This window comes from Parambassis ranga, chromosome 15 (assembly GCF_900634625.1).
Source record: "Parambassis ranga chromosome 15, fParRan2.1, whole genome shotgun sequence".
In the NCBI taxonomy this organism is placed as follows: Eukaryota; Metazoa; Chordata; class Actinopteri; family Ambassidae; genus Parambassis; species Parambassis ranga.
Genome location: NC_041035.1, coordinates 17,743,338 through 17,763,147, shown reverse-complemented (window position 1 = coordinate 17,763,147; position 19,810 = coordinate 17,743,338). Strand labels below are relative to the sequence as shown.

Here is a 19,810-nt window from a genome sequence, read left to right as displayed (position 1 = left end):
CGAGCTTATGCTCCAGTGGGTGGTGTGAATCAAAAAGTAGACCCATACTGGTCTGTATGGGTTGGTTTCCTGTAAACCTCAATGCTTAGGCTCCTGTCTTGATTCTATAAAATTATGCTAAACATATTAATATGTTGTCATATGTCATAATAAGTCAAATTTACTATCAAACTCTCGCATACTCTTTGGCCGACCGTACCTGAAGGCAGCAGGAGCAGAGGGGGCGTGGCCGCTGCTGACGTCAGAGAGGCTGGACCACAGACAAGCTGAGCACACACGGAGCGGCGCCATGCAGTATCCAGAGAGTCACAGCTAGCCTGCAGAAATGCCTCCCGAACACCTCGACCCACCTCGGAATGCTCTGCCCTGGGCGCACTCTGTCCTGTTATTCCACTGATACAAGTCACTGAAAGGGAATGAGTGGGCTAAAATGGCGAAGTTCTGAGCCGTAGTTACCAGTTTCGCTCGGTGTAGCGTGGCAGAGGTAGCGGGTCGTTTCCAAAGTTGACGGTTAGCAGGACGCGTGTGAAGGATCGGAATTAAAGGAGCAGTACACCCGCCTTAAAGATGGAGAAGCAGGAGAGCGATTTGGACCGAGACCGACAGTACTGTGAACTTTGTGGGAAAATGGAGAACCTCCTTAAGTGCGGTAGGTGCCGGAGCTCCTTCTACTGCAGCAAGGAGCACCAGAAACAGCACTGGAAGAAACACAAGCTCATCTGTAAGGAGCCGGACAAGGCGCAGCCCCCCAAACAGAATCAGCCCGCGCCGCCGGGGGACGACGGGACACCGGAGAAAGACACAGAAAATCAGACCCCCCAGGAGGCGGACAGCGCATCTTTACCGCAAACTACAGAAGCCCCTGAGGTCGGCGTTAAAGTTGGAGAAGAAGGGTCCAACAACACGGCCAAACCTAACGGACAAACCAGCTCATCCCCTCAGAAACTTGCCACGGAGTACATAGTCCCGTGTATGAACAAGCACGGCATCTGTGTGGTGGACAACTTTTTAGGAGCAGATGTTGGCCTATGCATTCTGGATAATGTGAAGTCCCTGTATAAAACCGGCAGGTTCACGGACGGCCAGTTGGTCAGTCAGAAAAGCGATTCCACTAAAGACATCCGAGGGGACAAAATCACGTGGATAGAGGGGAAGGAGCCCGGCTGCGAGAAGATCCTCTTTCTAATGAGTCGTATGGACGACCTGATTAGACATTGTAATGGCAAACTGGGAAACTACACGATAAATGGAAGGACAAAAGTAAGTATGACAAGAAGGTGGAGACGCACATCCAGCAGTTTCTAGGAGGGTCACACACCGGACACACACACACACACCAGGGTGACTCCCTGGGATCAAAAGCTTTAAGATTTGCAGGTGTCCTTTAGTGTTACACAAGTTATACACAGGTTAGTTAAACAATGAGCTTTCAGACAAATCCATTCTGTCATCAAGGCGCCATTACTTCTAATAGATCAGTCCAGTAGACCAGACTTAAAGTTTAAGAGGCCAGTAAGTCCTCAGGTTAAAGCAGGGTTAATGCCTAATGAGTCAGAAAGGTGGATTATTCCCCCCAGTACAAAGCATTTTGTTTGTTTATTTACATTCTGCTCAAATCTTCATGCCTTTAATGTAACATTTAATCTGCACAAATGGCTGCAACATCAGACAACATAGTTATATTTATTTAAAAACTTCCTGTGTTTTCTTAAACTTAGACCCAGGGTGTTGCTTGCAAGTGGTTATATACAGTACGGCATAGGGTCTGCACTCAAATTGTTTAATAAAGAAGTATCACACTGAATGCAGTCTAATAGAGCAGCCTGTCATTAACACTATAAATTCAGATTTTCTTAAATTAAATCAGCTGTAGGCTCATTTTAGAGGTTGTATTGTGTAGATATGTATTTTCTTACCCCCATTATAGATTAAAAATCATAAGCAAAGCACCTCTCAGAGGAGGTTTATTTATTGTTGTGCTGTTGCACCCTTAACTCTCTTGTTTTGTGTAAAATGCACAGAGAGCATTTGGTTGCCCCTCTTTTGCCCCTTGGAGGTGGCATCAGACGCTCTAATGGAGGCACACTGACAGTCATGCGAATGGGCAAGCCAGCACGGCCAGAACAATGTATAGAAAACAATAAACCGCACGTCTGACTGCACAATGCCGACGTGTCCCTTGACAGTAAACACCAAGGCAACATTAGGCCGGCATTGTTTGAATTTTGTGAAAGAGCACAAGCACAATAAAGAGGGGGTCTTCAGTGCCGCTTTATACCACATCTCTGTGTGAAAGCGGCTAATAATACACCTTAGCACCAGTATAGATGAGAGCAGGACATTAACCTTCTTATTAGGTGGTATAGGTGGTAGGGAATTCTCTCTAGGAAAAGATGATCAACAGTATGAACAATAAATGTCACTACATTTACCCTTCATCTTTATCAACTCAGCAGGTGCAGTTAGTGTGCTCTAAACATGAACGTTATCATAAAGCTCAGCTAATTCTGTGTGATTAAAACACTTAAAAACAAATGTAACTGATATCGTATCAGATAAAAAGTCTCATGCTGGCCCTGTTTCTCAGTCTTAATTTGCAAAGTTCAACACATAACATTCACCAGATCATAAAGTTGGATCATATCCCCATTAATATCACCTCAGCACTACTATAATACAAACAGAATGTATTACAGTACAGTTTTATTAGACTAGTAGACATTTGTTTTGAGAAGTTGTAACTAATAAACTCCTGCAGATAATTCAGAGACTGTATAACACAGTGCACACGCTCTTCTTATCACGCAGTTCTAGTGGACATGTGCTGCCTCTGTATGTATGCATACAGAAACAACAAAGGCACCCTGCTCACACACACTGTAGTTTTTATTGATGTACAATTTTTAATTATTGTTGGAGGACCTACAGCTATTTGGCAAAGAGCAGCCTGAAACAGGATAATGCTGTGAATGAGGGACAGGGACACTGCACTGTAGCTGCCTGGATTGGCTGCAGTGATACATTCAGCATCACACAGATTAATGAGAATAAAGCTAACGTATTACAGTGTTTGGGTGGAGAGGAAATTGTCCGCAGCTTCTGTTTCACAGAACAAACTTTTTTACGTTTTTTTGGTAGTTGCTGCATTCGCTAAAAAGTAAACGCAGCAGTCCCAGCCAGTTTCTGTTTTGTATTTGGTGAGCACATTTTACAGAAAAGCAGCCCGACAATGGCTCCACCTCAGTGTTTGGGTTGCGTGTGACCTACGACTCCTTCTTTTAACCAGATCTGTAGCATGACCCAGGAGGAGATGAGCTTCCCCCAGCTTCCCCCCCCCCCTCCTCTTCCTCCTCCTCCTCCTCTCCTGGGGAAATGCTTTGAATGGGACTGTCACTCTTCACTCATTGAGGAGAAGTTTTTCCGGTGCCGTTTATAAAATTAGTGTACATGCATTTTAATACAAAAGTCAAAGATTGTGAAGTACTTTTTGTATTACTTTGGAGGCTGTATATTGTCACAGACTCAGTCCACACAGTGACTGGGCTGAATATTATTAACCTCTATGAAAGTCAGATTCATGGCAGGATTTTTTTTAACCTTGACGCTGTGGACTCGTACAGTAGCTTCTGGGTGATTGGTATGATTTTGTACCTAAAAGTTTTGATAATTAAACTGCCACACCAGGGTAGTCACTGTTTTAAATGTGCTGCATTGCCCTGTGTTTAGGGTTGGGCGATATTGGCAAAAAAATTAATCACGATTAATTGTGGCATTTAGCCGATAACGATTAATTTGACGATTAATTGGTGACAATTGCACTTACATGTTTTTGACTCTAAATCGCCACATTGTTCTGAATTGATACTGACAAATCATTAGGTCAAGTGAACTACTTCATTCTATGCTCTTCTATGCTTCTATGCTCCGCATCATTTAACTAAACACCGCTCTCTTCCGCCATTATTGTTATTGTGGGCTCACATGTGCGCGCTTGACGGTGATGGTGAGTGTACGTCTCACACAAAAATGCGGGATCATGACGAAACGCGACTAATCGCCGTAATCGATAAGTGGCGAATGTTGATCGGTGACAGTTTTTCTGACGATTAATTGCACACGATACGATTTTGCACAAGCCTACCTGTGTTGTAAGACTGCTTGACCTTGAAGTGGTCGTGAAGCTTGAAGTTTTTTATCGATACCGTTAAAGGAAAATTACACTATTGAACAGTGTTCATTAACAACTTTATTGCAAGGGCAATAAAACGTATGGACGAAACGAATGGATGAATACATGAGAGAAATACTGGTTGAAATTACACAACACATTTTATAAAACACATTACGAGTGTCACCTGGTTGTGGCGTTGTTCAGTCTCTTTACATATGTCAGGGTGCGTAGTTTTTAAGTGCTTAAAGAGGTTGCTAGTGTTGCTGCTACGTGGCACCACTTTATTGCAGGTAGTGGCGCACACGTGGCGTTACCTTTCATCGCAGGTGAAAAATAACACCACACTATGCTTCGTTTTCTTTCTCGGCCATCCATGCTCCCACGGCTAAACTCTGAGCAATCGAGTGGGATACAGTGCTTGACTGAGGCTGCGCAGTGAGCCTTCGGCTCTGACATCTGATAGGCTGCCATGATACACTCGGGTTAGTTGTCACGCATACATTTAATGCATAAACTCTCAGAAGTGGAAAGAAATTGCACATTTTGCATTAGGACAGTGGTATCGCTATTTTTTAATAAAGTATCGAGTAAAAAATTTTGACTAGCGGCTATCGAAGAATCAATACACACATCCCTAGTTTCAGAGCTCTTATTGCTGTGGTCTGTTATTTTTAGGCTGCTGCTCTTGTCATGTTGTGTTTTTGGCTGGCTAGTTCTGAGTAGGCTTGAAAAGATTTTTTAGAAAGGCCATTATTGTCAAGTTGATCCACGCCATTGAGTCGAACACTCGTGAACTTGACATCCTCACCCATTGCCCTAGTTGCATTGGCCAACACACGGCTGGACGGTGACCAAAAAATATCAGCATGACTTGCACAAATGGAAGGCCGCCGGTATCAATGGCTCAAAGGGATATGACACAATGTAAGCACTATTCAGATTAGGAAAGACAGAAGAAAAAGATTTTGCCCAAATAGTTATTAAATGCCATTGTTTCGATTTCCCCTTTCCACGTGATAACATTGTGGCAAGTTGCAGGCAGTGGGACATGTTTGTTTCACTGCAGATACAGCATGTTGAATGCAGTCATTACAGCATTATCAAGAAATATAAAGAAGCTTGTAGCAGCAACACCGTCTGATTGTCTGTTACTGACTTGGTTAGGAAGCCAAGAGTAAGTCTTCTTAGTAGGGATGCACCGAATTTTCGGTTCATGACGCTCGGTGATGACGCTCCAGCATGTCTGAGGTGTCTTTTCTTGCTCCATTTGAGCAGCTAACTAAAGAGATCCACTCCTCTGATGCATCTGCAGCTGACGTTATTCTTTTAAACGCAGCACTAAAGCGTCTTCTAAGCAAAGAGACGGGCCGCGGAGTGAAAACGATGAAAAGTACACTCATAGTCCTTCAGCACACGTTTCCCTACTCGGATTCTCTGCACTTCATCACGGCATTGATCCGCGTTATAAAGATCATACTTGAATCTGGGAATAAAGCAGCATGCATAGAACCTGCTTGGAGACGGAGAAGCGCACAGCCCACCCTCGCTGTCTGATGTGTTCAGTCAGATCCTGCAGTAGAGTGCCTCAAATCATAGACAGGCTATTGTTACTGATTTACTACATATGTGACATCAGATTTATTTTTCTGCTGGACATTTTTTTAATTTGACAAAATGTTTATTTATGCACTGGCTCTATTTAAATAAGATGAGTGATTGTGCATTGTTTGAATGTGCAAACAATTGAATAAATATTTTCAATTGCTTTATTCTTTGAAACATTAATATTAAGTTGTGCATTTGCAATGCCTTGATTTTAGTGAGGTTAGTACACATAGCCATAAATGCAATGGTACTAATAATTGGAATAATAAGTTTTGTTTCGGGATTTCGGTTTTTGGCCTTGGATTCCTCATTTTCGGTTTCGGAAGAATTTTAATTTCGGTGCATATCTACTTCTTGGTCATGTTGTCAGTAGTGTTATAAAATATGCTTCATCTAACATGCTCAGTTTAGAATGAAAATATATGTCTGGATATATTATTATATAGCCCTGCATTAACTGGAAAAGGTCTAGAGTTTAAAAAGAAACAGAAGATTAGATGTCATAAAAGTATAGTGTGCAATGCAATAATAATGCAAAGAAGTGACAGGTAATTACTGGTATATTTTTTTTACTGGACTTATTTGCAACACTTCACACTACAGTACTTCACAATCCATATTGTGTCTGATATCGAAGGAGCTGCTCTGATTAGCGTCTGCTAGCAATGTGCTAGACCACAGTTGTGCTTCATGTGTGTTTCGCTCTCCAGCAACTAGCCTTCGGATTGCTTGTGCTAACCGTAGGCGAGTGGCTGGAGAGGCGAACACCATCGAATCCTAGCCGAGAGCTAGCACATGCTAAGCCACAGCAAGCACAAGCTGGTTAAATTATGTTTTTCATTTTGCTTTTTTAAAACTTTATATTTATTAGCGGAAATGTATCCAATAACTATAGATCAGCAAATCGGCCGATAAAATCAAAGTCACATTAAGTATTTTGTCATTAAAGCAGTGGGCAGAGTGTCTCATTTTCAGTTAAAACCTTAGGCAGAAGCAGTTAAACAGGATAAATCTGGACAAAATCCATCACCCCCACACCCCGCATTGCTACAGCTAACAATGACAGAGTGCGATCTTATGCTGTTTACTGTCATGTTCGTCCATTGTGCCATTTGTAATATCACAACATGACTGTGAGACACATGGGCTTTCATAAGGAAGTTGACCATTGACCTAAATCTTAAAGCTCTACAAAGTAGACTAGAGGAAGTCATGTGATGTCAGACCTCTGTGCACTGAAGCCGGCTGTACATTATGCTATAGGCTTGTTCCTTCCGCTTCCAGTACCAGCATGAGTGAGGCAGCACCTTGTATGCCACCTCTTCCTGTTTATTGTTTAACCATTATACATTAAACCATAAATAGATCTGCTCTTGGGACACAGTCCCAAAATCAGTTATGGTCACGCAAGAGCTGACCCACATCCAGTTCTTACAAAAGCCTCTGTAATCCACATGTGCATTTTATACGATGCACTTAATACCATTGTTTTTAAAGTGTGGGCTCAGCAGTGGTCAGTTATTTCATCATGGTTTTCATCTTCTTTCTTTTTTTTAATCATCACTTTTTTTAGTGAGCAGGAGATCATGCACAAGAATGATTGTTGTCTGCATTGCAATTTATTTACATTTTGATTTTAGCCTGTATCTAACCATTTACCATGCCATGACTGTCTAAGCAGCACCTGGCCATGATCCAGGTGGAGCCATGAGAAAGAGGGCTTTGTTTTGCACTATTTGCAGCTGTAGAGTTGAAGACAGGGACGATTTATAGTGGGTGGAGCACGATCATTTAGAAGAGGGGTTACAAGATTATATACATAGTAGTTTAATACAAAAATGGTCATAATTTTGAAATTAGCCACTTTAATTATTACTTCATTATAGCTTCAAACTAAATACACAGCAAATCTCTGTTAAACCTTATTCAGAATGACACTTCTAATTTTACTCCCTTTTGAACTTTGACTCCAGATAACCTTTATATATTTAAACAGGGTTGCACCCAGTTTTCTACCACTGCCAAAGAGAAAGTATCAGTGACTGATCCAATTACAGAATGAGTTCACTTGGCTCTCACACTGGCACGGATGGAGCCATTCAGTCAGGCTGAGCAGGCGCTAAAAAGTCACTGTGCTGAAGAAAACAGACAGCATTTAAAATGTTTCGTTTATTAGTAACCTTAAGTGATGACTAATTCAGAGAAGTCATCCTGTTAACTTTATGAATGGAACAAATTCAGTAGTAGAAACCGCAGGCCAGTAAATGGATTCCAGTACTGAGTTTGTCCCAGGTTTGTTTATCATTGTACAAGGGTGATAGCTTTGCACAATTTTCTTTAGAGTATTTGAGTAACATTACCAGAAAATGTGATTGTGTTTCTGCTGCAACATGTGTACAAGTGCTGCTGTATACGTTCTTCTATTGTTCACTGTCATAAAGAATGAAAGAGTCAACTAGGTCATCATTTTAAACAGGGCAGCCCCACACTATAAAGCGGCAACCTGTCCTGGGCCGAAACCCACACTGTCTAGGAGGTCTTCATGCATAAGCATGTCTTCTGTGAAGGGACCAGACCCTGTGCACCTTTTCTGTTTTCTCTCCACCCCATTTTATGGCCTGCATCAGTGCATAAAACAATGCATGGTGGTGCTCAATGCAGAATTACAGACATGTTTACATGCAGCTGGATTGACAGAGCTTGTTTAAACAATTCCCCCGTTCACACCAAGAACAACTAAAGCAGTATAGCTGCTAAAAAAAGTTCTTTGCACTGTTGTCACTGATGACGTGAGAAATTTGAACGTTCAATTTTGCTAATCCATTTAAAGGAGCCGTATGCTTTTAGTACAGGGAGCTTGACAGTCGTATGCTAGAACATTGCTTCAACAGCACGGTGTGCTGTGCGATTCCGCTCCCAAACAAAATATATATATATGTATATATGCTCACATTTCATTTACTTACCAGGCTGACCAACAACCCGTGATACCTTGTCGTACTGTACATTGATAGGAACCGAAGTTTCCGAGTATGTTCCCCAAAATTCAAGCATGCGAAGGACGTCTACATTCCGATTAGTTGTTAGTGTTTTCCAGCCGTCATAGCTCATATGCATAAAGTCCAGCTGACTTACACTTTTTTAGTTGCTCAACTTTTGTAGCTCGTCGCTCTTGGATAGAAAGTGAAGAACTTCATGCGAGTTTACAGCTGTAGTCGCTCTTGGTGTGAACGCAGGGTTACACGAGCCACAACCAGACTGTTTGTTTTACATGGCACCACTTGGCACAGCTTTATAACAAATCCATTTGATTTCATAATGGAGTTTTAATTATTTATGCTTCTGCGGTGGGTGAGACATTACTGCACACAAATAGCTGTATGATGGGAAAATACTGTTAGGGTTAACAACACATTTCTCTTCTATGTAAAAGTAAAAACATATGGTGGAGGCATGAATTTGGATGAGAGAGTTGTTTTATTTTCTACTGATTAAAGTCTGTTTGGTTTCTATTTACACTGATGTGAACACATTTGACGACAGTTATCTTTAAAGTGAACATGAATAAGGTGAAAGAAAACATTTAAGCAGCAGAAAGTGGTAATCGGCACCGATAGCCTCGCATAAATCATGCTTCTTGCTCCTGCTTGTCACGGCTCATTCAGTTCAAGCTTATTTTGTGTTAGTTTTGGATTGCAGTTGTCTTGAGATAAATTGGAAACGAGGAAGAAAAATAAACAGCGGCGCATGACTTTTGTGGAAAGGACCGCACAAAGGAATCCCCCCCCCCCATCTCCACCCTGTGTTTACTGTGCAGGGATGAGTGAAATTAACACCTCGAATGAACAGTAGGAAATAATTGAGCAGAAAAACACAGACTGGTAAATGTAAGCAGCACTAAATATTTATTTATTTCATAAAGTTTTTTTTTTATCTGTAAAGTCTCCATCAATCTCAGATTAATGAGGTCTACTAGTCTTTTTCTGCCCGTTAACGGCAGTCAGCCGCTGAAGCTGTGTTTGTGGAATGTAAACACACAACATGAAGAGCAAGGTCAGCCCTTAATGAGGGCCACAGCGGAATGCGGAAGAGTAAGTGGCGGAAGGAGGGGAAGCTCAAATGGGTATCAAGGTCAGGGGTGAAAAATGGCAGAGTGAAGGAGTCATGAATTTTGTGACAGGTTGTCGGAGGGAACATTTGGGATTTTTTTGCATATATACAATACATGCTTTTACTGAGTCCGTGATCATGTCTACTTTTAGGATTTGCTATAGTCTGAGTGTCTGCATGCTGTGTGTTTAGCTCCAAACCATCTGTTATTCTCTGACTGGAAATGTTGTATATTTTCAGTGTGCTTGAGCTTGTTGAGCTCTTTAAATACCAGTTGTTCTGCATTCCAATGCCATATAAATTATGTTTGATTTATTTTGTTTTGCTTAAACTAGGTGTTTTTTTTACTGTATATTTTTAAGCTTTCTTTCTAGATTCTTAGTTCACGTTCAGATGTTGCAAGGCTGTTAAAATGATGCCTTCATTACCCGTCCAAACTTTGTCAACAGCCTCTGCAATTTAGTAAAACCCGCCTGGTGGGCTTATGCTGTAGGTAAATCAATGACTAAGCATGTTTGTGAGTCAGGCTATGCTGTGATAGCCTTAGTATTTCTACTGCGCTCCTGCTAAGAGAAATGAAAGCTGAAAAGCTGCATCCAGATATTTTTTTTTTTTTACACAGTGCTGAGGCTCTCACACCTTCACTCACACACACGTATATCTACACAAACATGATTTCCTAGCAGCGGCTGTTTACCCATCTCTAGCCTTGCAGTGTGAGCCCAGCAGTTAAGGGTGGGAGGGGTGACATAGCCGAGGATCAGCCAACCCTCCTCACGCTCTGCACGTAGCACAACCATTAAAATACTGCTCCCTCTGGAGGGAGGCCAGGAGTCAAAGTTTATAGCAGTTCACTCTTCTCTTCTGCTCGAGCCCCACCCCACCGCTTTCTCTGTCTGTGCCTCTCTCTCTCTCCCTCACACACACATGAACACATGCAGACACACAGAAAAGCTTACTGTAGTGCGTCTTGCTGACAGGAAGCTCTTTGTCAGTCGGCGTGCTCTTCATCCAGCACTGTTTCCCTCCCTCTTTTTTTTTTTTTTTTTTTTTTAAATCGATAAAAGTTCCTGCAGCCCCTCCCCCTATTTTTATGTTGGAAGTTTTGCTCTTTTTTTTTTGTTTTGTTTTTTTTTGCTTTGAAGGCCCTGATCCTATGAATTCCAGTGGTAACCTGCATCACTCAAAAAGATGTGAACACAATGTGGATTGACGCAAGCAACTACGGTCAGATGAGCAGGAAAATAAGAATCAGACGTGTGTGTGATGTAAACAATTTTTTCCCTCTCTCAAAGGGTGTTACATTACTGGGAGGTCATGTTCATAAACAGTTTGTTGCATGATCATTAGAATAGTACATAGCAGTGTAATAAAACCTCAATGTGTGCATAAAATCTAGCATGTCCAAATCTCCACAGTCAGGCTAGCTTTATCTTTCAAGCCTGAATTATATCCTTTATGAGACAAAGTGAAGAGGTTTGGTGTGGTCTGAGTGTTTATCATAAACTTACCATGGTTTATGTTGATGCAACTTCATAAAAGAATGTGGATGAACTTGTCTTTTTTCTGTCATATCACTGTATAAGGGCCAGTTCTGCCTTTTATGTTTGTGCACGTTTCAGAAAAGATCCACAGTTATATGCTACTGACCAAGTGTTTGCTGTAATTTCCAAGAACTGGATGCTTTAAAATAATAGAGAGGTTTTCCTTCTTCATCACTTCTTATTTCTGAAGGAAACACATGTCTTCGTCTGCCGCAGCCCCCCTGGCAGTGTGCAAGTCACCACTTGTGCGTGTCTTATTCCTCAGGGGCATTCTGCACTGTATGAGTGTGTTCGCCTGCTGTTTACATCAAGAAGTTTACAAGAGCTCATAGGGGTTCACTGCCAACACCCAAGCAGATCATGAAAGTCTTAATAGAGCAGGAAAAGGCTAGGGGAAGTTGACGTGCAGCACGATATCTCCGGTTTATTTTCTCGCTAGTTTAAAGTTTATAATGAGGCAGCTGGAGTGTAGGCTGCCTGTGCTTGTGTCAGTCTTGCTGCAGGTGAGGAAACAATACAGTCAGGCTATGCCAAGATTGTCTTTACACACTTCTGGTAACTGTACTCTAAGATTTATGCTGACACACTGTTTCAATGCAGCACTCTTTTTTTTTTTTTTTTGGTTGTGTGATCTAGGATTGTATGCATATGTTTGTGTCTTTCTCATTGCGTGTCTCATTTTACTAATCATGCTTTTTCATCTTTCTCTCTTCAGGCAATGGTGGCCTGTTACCCCGGAAACGGGACAGGCTACGTGCGTCACGTGGATAACCCTAACGGCGATGGACGGTGTGTCACATGCATATATTACCTTAATAAAGATTGGAATGCCAAGGTACGGGTGTGTAAAGGACATACCTCTTTTGCCATAAACATTTAATTTAATGTCTTTAGTGATTTGAATTCATAAACAGGGACACAAGCTAATTCACAGAATGGTCATCATGTGTCACGTATTAACATTCTGTCTGACTGCCTCGTTCTTGGCATCATAGTAGGGTCACCACCCTCCATCCTGCACCATACCAGACTCCATCCTTTTGTAGAGTGTGTGTGGTTGTGGTTACGTGTCGGTACGTGCGGTGTGGGCCACTCTCCTCATTTATAATCCCGTTAAAATGCAGATATCCTGCTAATCCAGCCACACCCAGTCACGGAGAGGAGCACCCCCCATGCTACTTTTTAACACATTGACTGAAAACGTGCATTGATAAGCACGCAGAGGTGAAACATTGAGAAAGCTGGCCACTATTTGTTGAAACATCACCCCTTAAATGAGAGGTGGCTTAAGAAGAGCAGTTGTACAGCTGTAAAGCATGCAGATGCAGTTTTTTTTTCAGTTAGATGTTGAATTCAGCAGTCCTTTTTCCTCGCCGTGCCATAAAGAGTATCCTCTCTTAGTGACCGTACAGTGCTGACATGACATTACTCATCTTCCTCTACATTAAGCCATCAATTGACCCCTTGAGGCATCGTTGCATTGTTAGAAAATGTTGAATACAATAGCTGACACAGGGTAGTAAAAGGTAGTAAATAAAAATTAACTTAAGTAAAAGTACAATTACCCAGCAAAATATATTAAAAGTGCATCAACAATCCTACTTAAGTAAAAGTCTTAAGTACTTACTTTTAAATGTACTTAAAGTATATAAAGTAAAAGTACTCACACACTGAGCTATCTCTCAATATCTAGGTGGTGTCATTTTGATAAAGAATGCAGATACAGCTCCTGGTGTTACTTCTGCCTCTACCTGCCAGCAGCTCTTTTCTTTGAGGCCGACACAGAATACTCTGGTGTATCCATGATATATACAGTGGGTATTTTTCCTCATTAATGTACACACAGCACCCCATATTGACAGAAAAACACAGATTGTATTTATTGTATTTATCAATAATTTGTATTTATTGACAAGATATGTAGTGTGTGTGCTAGCCTGCTGCTATAGATCACATGAGAGCACAAATTAATTTATCCTGTGTTATTTTTTCCCCATCCAGTTTCAGATTTATATAAAATATAGTAAAATAAATTCTAATGGGACAAGCACACTTGTCATTGGAAAGGCATGTCAGGGAATCGGCTCTTAAATGTGAGACAAAAAACAGGATTCTGCCCATTTGAGATCTATATAAAATGAAGGTCAGATTGTACTGCGCCATAAGTTCACACGTCATCGGAAAAGCATGTCAGGAACTCACCTCTTAACCCTGAGACAAATAAACAGGATTTTGCCAACAAGTAGCAACAGTCTTCACTGTGAAGCTGTTGTCTTTTGTTTGTGCTCTGTCAAGCTGGTGACAAGATTCATAAGAGGTTGTCTTGCTGACTTCCTCTTAAACGTGACCTCCAGACAAGCATTATGAAAATGACTTAATTACAGGAAGCTGTTTTGCCCTTGGTTGTGAGTTTGTGGGCTATGCACGTGTACTGTGTATAGTGGGTTTTCTGACTTGCACTAAACAGAAAAAATCCTGTCAATATAACAAATATCTAATATAACTACATGTATGTTTAACTCATTATACTGCTGCTAGAACTAACTGTGCATGCAGTGGCTGTCTATCATATGCTGGTTGACTCCCTCCTGGTTGTGACTGCTGTTTCTTTGCAGCGTTTATATAATAGCAGAAAAATCTGTGGACATTCTTGTGTTTAAATCTGACAGACGGTGTTACAGGTTTTTGTTTTCGGTGGTTGTACAGGTGGGGGTGGTGTCAAGGCGTCTTATCGCTCTGTGTATGAGGTATGGGCGAGGGAAGTCAGGATGTTGCTTTTGTGCTGTTGCGCTATCACAAAAGTAGTCACAATGCAGAATCAATGGATGTGTAAAAGGATGAGCTGGCATGGCGGAGACATCACACTACTGATTATACAACAATCGCATCCCCTTTAAAAGCGTACACTACGGTGGCATCATGCCAGCTTTGTTCTTTGTTGAAGGACAAAGGCGGCAGAAAGAGGACGTCTTCTTAGCAGCATTTATAGCACAGTGTCCATGACGGGGGTAATTTGATGTATCAGACTTTAAAGATAGGACCTGGTGTGTAAGAGGTCAGCCATGATTTTCATTCGCCCATTTCTCATCTTCTAAATAGAGCAAGTAGCCAGTGATAGATGTGATGGATTCTATGACGGCACCACAGTTTGACATCCAGGACATCTTCAGCTATCTTGGTAAGGTTGTACATTGTATGGATTTTCAGGTATTTCTCCTTGGCGTATTCTATAAATGGTGCAGGTGTGTTATCCTATGTGCCTGCTCACAGGACACACGTGATGTGGCCCATTTGAAGTGTATGCTGTCTTGAGTTGACTGAACTGATGTTGCCACCCTTGTGTTTTTAATGAAATATTTTCCTGTTAGCTATGGAATCAGACATTAGGTCCTCCTGCAGGTATGTTAATCAGCTCAGCTGCTGTGTGATTGGTTGTGTGGATGCAGATATTTAAATGAGCTACGTTCACAGAACCCCGGTTTAAAATGTGGAATAGTTGCAATCTGGCCTCTGATTGGCTGTTTATTAGGCTGTCTGTTATAGAATGTGGTTGCCTGGATACCGGGGCACCATGAGAGAACGTGATGGCTTTGGAATGTTCAGTTGTTCCAGTTATTTACCCCCAACATCATGTCGCTTCACCCACTTCATGTCCCCCTAAAATGAAAAAAATAAAAAAATCAGCCTGAAACTGCAATATGTAGCTAACGGAACACATAAAGTTCTCTCTAGTAATGTGAAATATCTGTTATCTGTGCTTAGTAATCGTAGTCAATTATAGATTAGCAGTCACAAGATTTGAACATTCCCTGTGCAACCATGTGACTAAAATAAAAGAAACACACCACTCCGGTAGATAGCAAAAGCACACAGACCAGAGAAGTGGAAGGAAATGAATCAGCCATTATTATTATTATTCTGTTACAGATTCACTGCGAAGCAGCAGCTGTATAGAGTTTAAACTGCTCCCTAAAATGTAGATGATCTATTTTGGAATTTAAATGTGGACCATGATAAGTTCTGATCTTCTGAGTGTTGCTGTTTTGACACACAGTGAATTGACATATCAATCCATCCATTTTCTGAAGTGCTTATCTTTTACAAGGTTGCAGCAGTTGGATGAATAATCCCAGCATGCAATGAGGGAGAGCCAAGGATGGGTCGCCGGTCTAAAGAGATATTAGCTGTCGCGATAACCTTGTCCTGTTAACAGTTGTCATCCCTCATTTCTGTTTTTTTTTTCATGCATAGTCTGGGTGTGAACATGTTGCAGTAATGGCTTCCGACATGTAGTTGGTCTGAAATAACCAACAGTTAAAGACTACTGCAGCATGAGCCCTGACTTACAGTGCGTCTGCTGGGAGTGATAAACAATCATACTGGTATCTGTGGGCCTCATCATGTGACTTCCTTTTGTAAGAACTCCTCTCAGCACTTATGGGGGTGTCAGGTTTGGCAAGATTTTATGTGTGTAACTTGGCCAGTGTGTTGAAAAGATTTAGTTCCATCCACCCACTACAAAAACAAAACAAAAAAATGGATCCTAAACATTTACTGTACTGTTCCATTGGTAGGAAACTCCAGAGACTGTCTATTCTGAGACGTTACAATGAGATTCAGTTCACCGTTTGTGACATTTTATTGGGGAAAAAACAGCTGGTTGGGAAATTTCCAAGAGTTTAAATCAAGGCAACTGGACTCAAGGGTTGTTTTTTTGAACATATTTCGCCAGTTCTGCAGAACTGAAGAAGCCACTTGGGGGGGAGTGGCAAAACGTCTTCAAAAAACAATCCTTGAGTCCAGTTACCTCGATTTAAACTCTTGGAAATGACTATGAGATAAGTTGGTTGGGGAAGTGAAAGCCAATAGTAAAATGATGCAGTTATATTCCAGACCATAGTAATTATACTGGGAAATATACATGAGCAGTCCTTTCTATTTACTTATATACATTTCTACTTTTCTCTAAAGTGTGCTTTTTATTCAGTGTAGTTGAAGGATCTGTGCATGATTTCACATCGTGCTCTGCCTCTTGGGGTAGGCAGCCGGTTCCAACACTCACGTCAGTGACATCAGACTGTGTGTCGGAGCCTAGAGATGAGAGCACTGAGACCATCAAGATGAAGTAGTGTCTAGACCACCTAATCCAAAAGAAGGCTCCAATTTGAACCTGAAGCGGTTCCATGGAATGTTTAAAGGCTTCTTGCATTATAGAATAGAATAGATTATATTAATCCCTTTGGGATGGTCCCTCAGGGAAATTTGGGTACCAGCAGCAATACAACACTGACAGTCAGAGCAAGAATTAAACAGAATAAAATAGAATATAGTACACTAAAAGTAAAAGATTTATGAAGAAGAATTATGTACAAACATTGCACACCAGCATAGATTGTACCGATGGATTAATGGATTATTGCACATATAGATTATTGCACGTGTGTTGTTTCAAAACATGTAGCTGTCCATGTTTGGACATTTTCTTTAACCTGTAAGGAAGCCAGTAATGTTCAGCTGGGACATTTGGGTCCTGACATCATGTGGAATTAAACATTGAGTGCCATGACCTTAGGCGTGTAGTTTCAGTATTATAGCTGATCTGTGCATACAGTTGTGTAATGACGTGACTTTTTACAGGATCTCCACTCACACATATTTGACATCAGTCCAGTATAAACTGCTGTAGGTCTGGAGGTTGTGACCTGCTGTTTACAGATCTGCACGCAGCGCTGTGTTATACGTGCAGTCAAACAGTTTCAGTGCCCCTTGAACTGATTGCAGAAAAAAAAAATCTCTCCTGTCTTCTTTGACCCCATTGTGCTTTATTTAGTTTGGTCACACCATCGGTATTCCCCCTCATTCAATGCAGTTTATATGGGAATGGCATTACTTCTGCAGTAAAGGGTGTGAACCTTGTTGCTCAGCTAGTTTGCGTGTGAAGAGTGGGGCCTATCATATCAGCTGTGTGAGCATTTAAGCGGCACGCTTGCAGCAATCTGCTTTTTCACTCTCCAGGTCCTTTATCCAGCCAGAGCAGTTTTCCTGTGGGTTATTCTTCCTATCCCTCCACAGGAAAGCCGTCCCCCGCTGCTGCTTCCTATCCTGAGCTTTCCTCCTAGCCCTCGGAGCTGGACAACCCTTTTCTTTCAACATGATGTGGTTCTGTGTTGATCATTTTAAATGGCTTTGAGTGTCTTTTTTATTATATATGTGCTTTGTTTCGTGAGAATGGCGTCTTTTTAATGTGGATGAACATTAAATCCCGATCACTGCTGAGGCTTCAATTTAGGTTGCTTCCTTACAGTCTCGCTTTACCTTCCTGCTGTTGCTTTGTCCAGATTTGTGTACATAACGGGGTTGTTGCTTCTTGTTCTGCTCTTCCAGGAACATGGTGGCCTTCTTCGAATCTTCCCAGAAGGAAAAGCCCAGTTTGCCGACATAGAGCCAAAATTTGACCGTCTTCTGTTGTTCTGGTCAGACAGACGGAACCCTCACGAGGTTCAGCCCGCGTTTGCTACAAGGTCAGGCATCGAGTCCGCTCACTGGCCTGCTCACACTGTTTCTGCAGTGACTCACTGTGTAATTCTGTCTCCACAGGTATGCCATCACAGTGTGGTATTTTGATGCAGACGAGCGAGCCAGAGCTAAAGAAAAGTACTTAACGGGTACGCACACGCGGCACAATGTCCTGTTTCTATTGTTTCGGCCTTATTGTTGTCTCTTTTACATCTTCTCTTGTGTTTCCTTTGTGCACAGGTGCAGGAGAGAAAGGAGTAAAAGTTGAACTTGACAAATCATCAGATCCCAGCTAGTGGGATGCCTGCATCCTCTGCAAACAGCCATTAAGTGCTCTGTCCTAAGAAAGTGGCCTATAGAGAGCATGTGTGTGTTTTACATGGCGAAACAGCAGACCTTTGCTTGAGTGGGCGAACGATCTGTGTTTATGGAGACAAAGCAAATACACATTGATTTCTGTTCATTTTCTGCCAACCTGGATGAACCCAGCGGACCTTGAATGTCATAACATTGTACTGAAAGGGATTGTATTTTTTTTTTTTTTTTTTTTCTGTCACCTCTTCGGTGGATCTTGCTAATAGCTGACATATTCAGAATATCAATTCAAACAGGAATTAAGCTCAGAGAAAGTGTTCATCTTTTGTGTATTGGTTTTTTTTTTGCAGTTAATTCCTTAAAGGTACAGTGTTCTGCATATGCGTCATGTGTTTATGCGTTTCACATGGAATCGGCTGTTATAATAAGCTACTGTATGTGCTTGAGTTTGCAATAATTTGAGGAATGATCTGAATTAAAAACACCCTTTTTCTGACAGAACCTCTGGTCGTAGTTTGAGTTTATTCTCTTGCAGTGCAGCAGATTGTAATGGAGACTTTTCGGTGTTTTGTTTTTTTTCTCATCCTCAGTCAGAGAATATGAAGTACTTCAATCTGAATTCAGCTGCCAAAAATGTTCGACAGTTGCAGTGATGAGGACAGTGTTTATGTGTTGGCTCGCCTCTTGCGTGAACCTCACTGAAGAAAGGTCAATGCTGCCCTCTGCAGGCAGCTCATCCTCTACTGCAGCTTTCGTCAGTTACAGCAGGATTCTGCACATTCAAGGAAAAACATTTCAATAACTGCTTTTTCATCCAGTATTACGTGCAGTGACCGTTATTCCTACAGAGGCTTGGAAATATGTGATGACATTCTCCAGGTGCATAGCTCATCAAAAACCTTTTAATATATTGATCAGTCGATGGCAGCAGCCAGTCAAATCATTGTATGTTCAATGTTCTGCACTGTGTTACCAGAGTTGCCTATTTGTTCTCAGTCACTGGCTTTATACAGTATTTATGTTGTAGAAGACAGAAGCGGACCTGCTCCATCAATCATTTTAAATCCAGTGGGAACCATTTTCTGAGACAATCTCCAAAACCTGCACACACACAGGCCCACACACACACAGAGACAGACAGAGAGACAGAGACAATGCTCCTGTTTTGTAAAGCATTGAATTACTTGTATTAACTTTCCATGGTACATTATGTATTTAGTGCTTTTAGGATGGAACTGTCTTCAATAAAATGCAGAAAAGTACAAAACATACCCAGCTTGCTGTTTGTTTTTTCTCATGCTCTTTAGTTCTTTGATCTGTCCATGTGCAGTAAAAGGCAATGTGGCAACAACATGTGAGGTTGTGGGAAGATGCTGGATGGTATTTAGACAGAGGGCCTCTCTTTAAAGGTTGTATTCAAAACCAGTGCGGCCTGTTAATCATTTGACACAATCTGTTCATGACTGTGTGAAATTAGCTGGTCATGGATATATATACGCTGTTCATATGCTTGTGTATGGCTCAACTTTTGCAGAGCGTTTGTTGCCGT

General features: G+C 41.5%; 1 protein-coding gene across 1 annotated transcript; it reads left to right on the top strand.

Annotated features, from left to right (window-relative positions):
* Positions 1–255: 255 nt before the first annotated feature.
* On the top strand, positions 256–19,410 carry egln1a (egl-9 family hypoxia-inducible factor 1a). Its single transcript, XM_028422969.1, has 5 exons — positions 256–1,260; positions 12,146–12,265; positions 17,815–17,951; positions 18,028–18,095; positions 18,187–19,410. Exons 1-5 carry the CDS (start codon positions 568–570, stop codon positions 18,240–18,242), a joined length of 1,074 nt encoding a protein of 357 aa, XP_028278770.1. The 5' UTR covers positions 256–567; the 3' UTR covers positions 18,243–19,410.
* Positions 19,411–19,810: the final 400 nt, after the last annotated feature.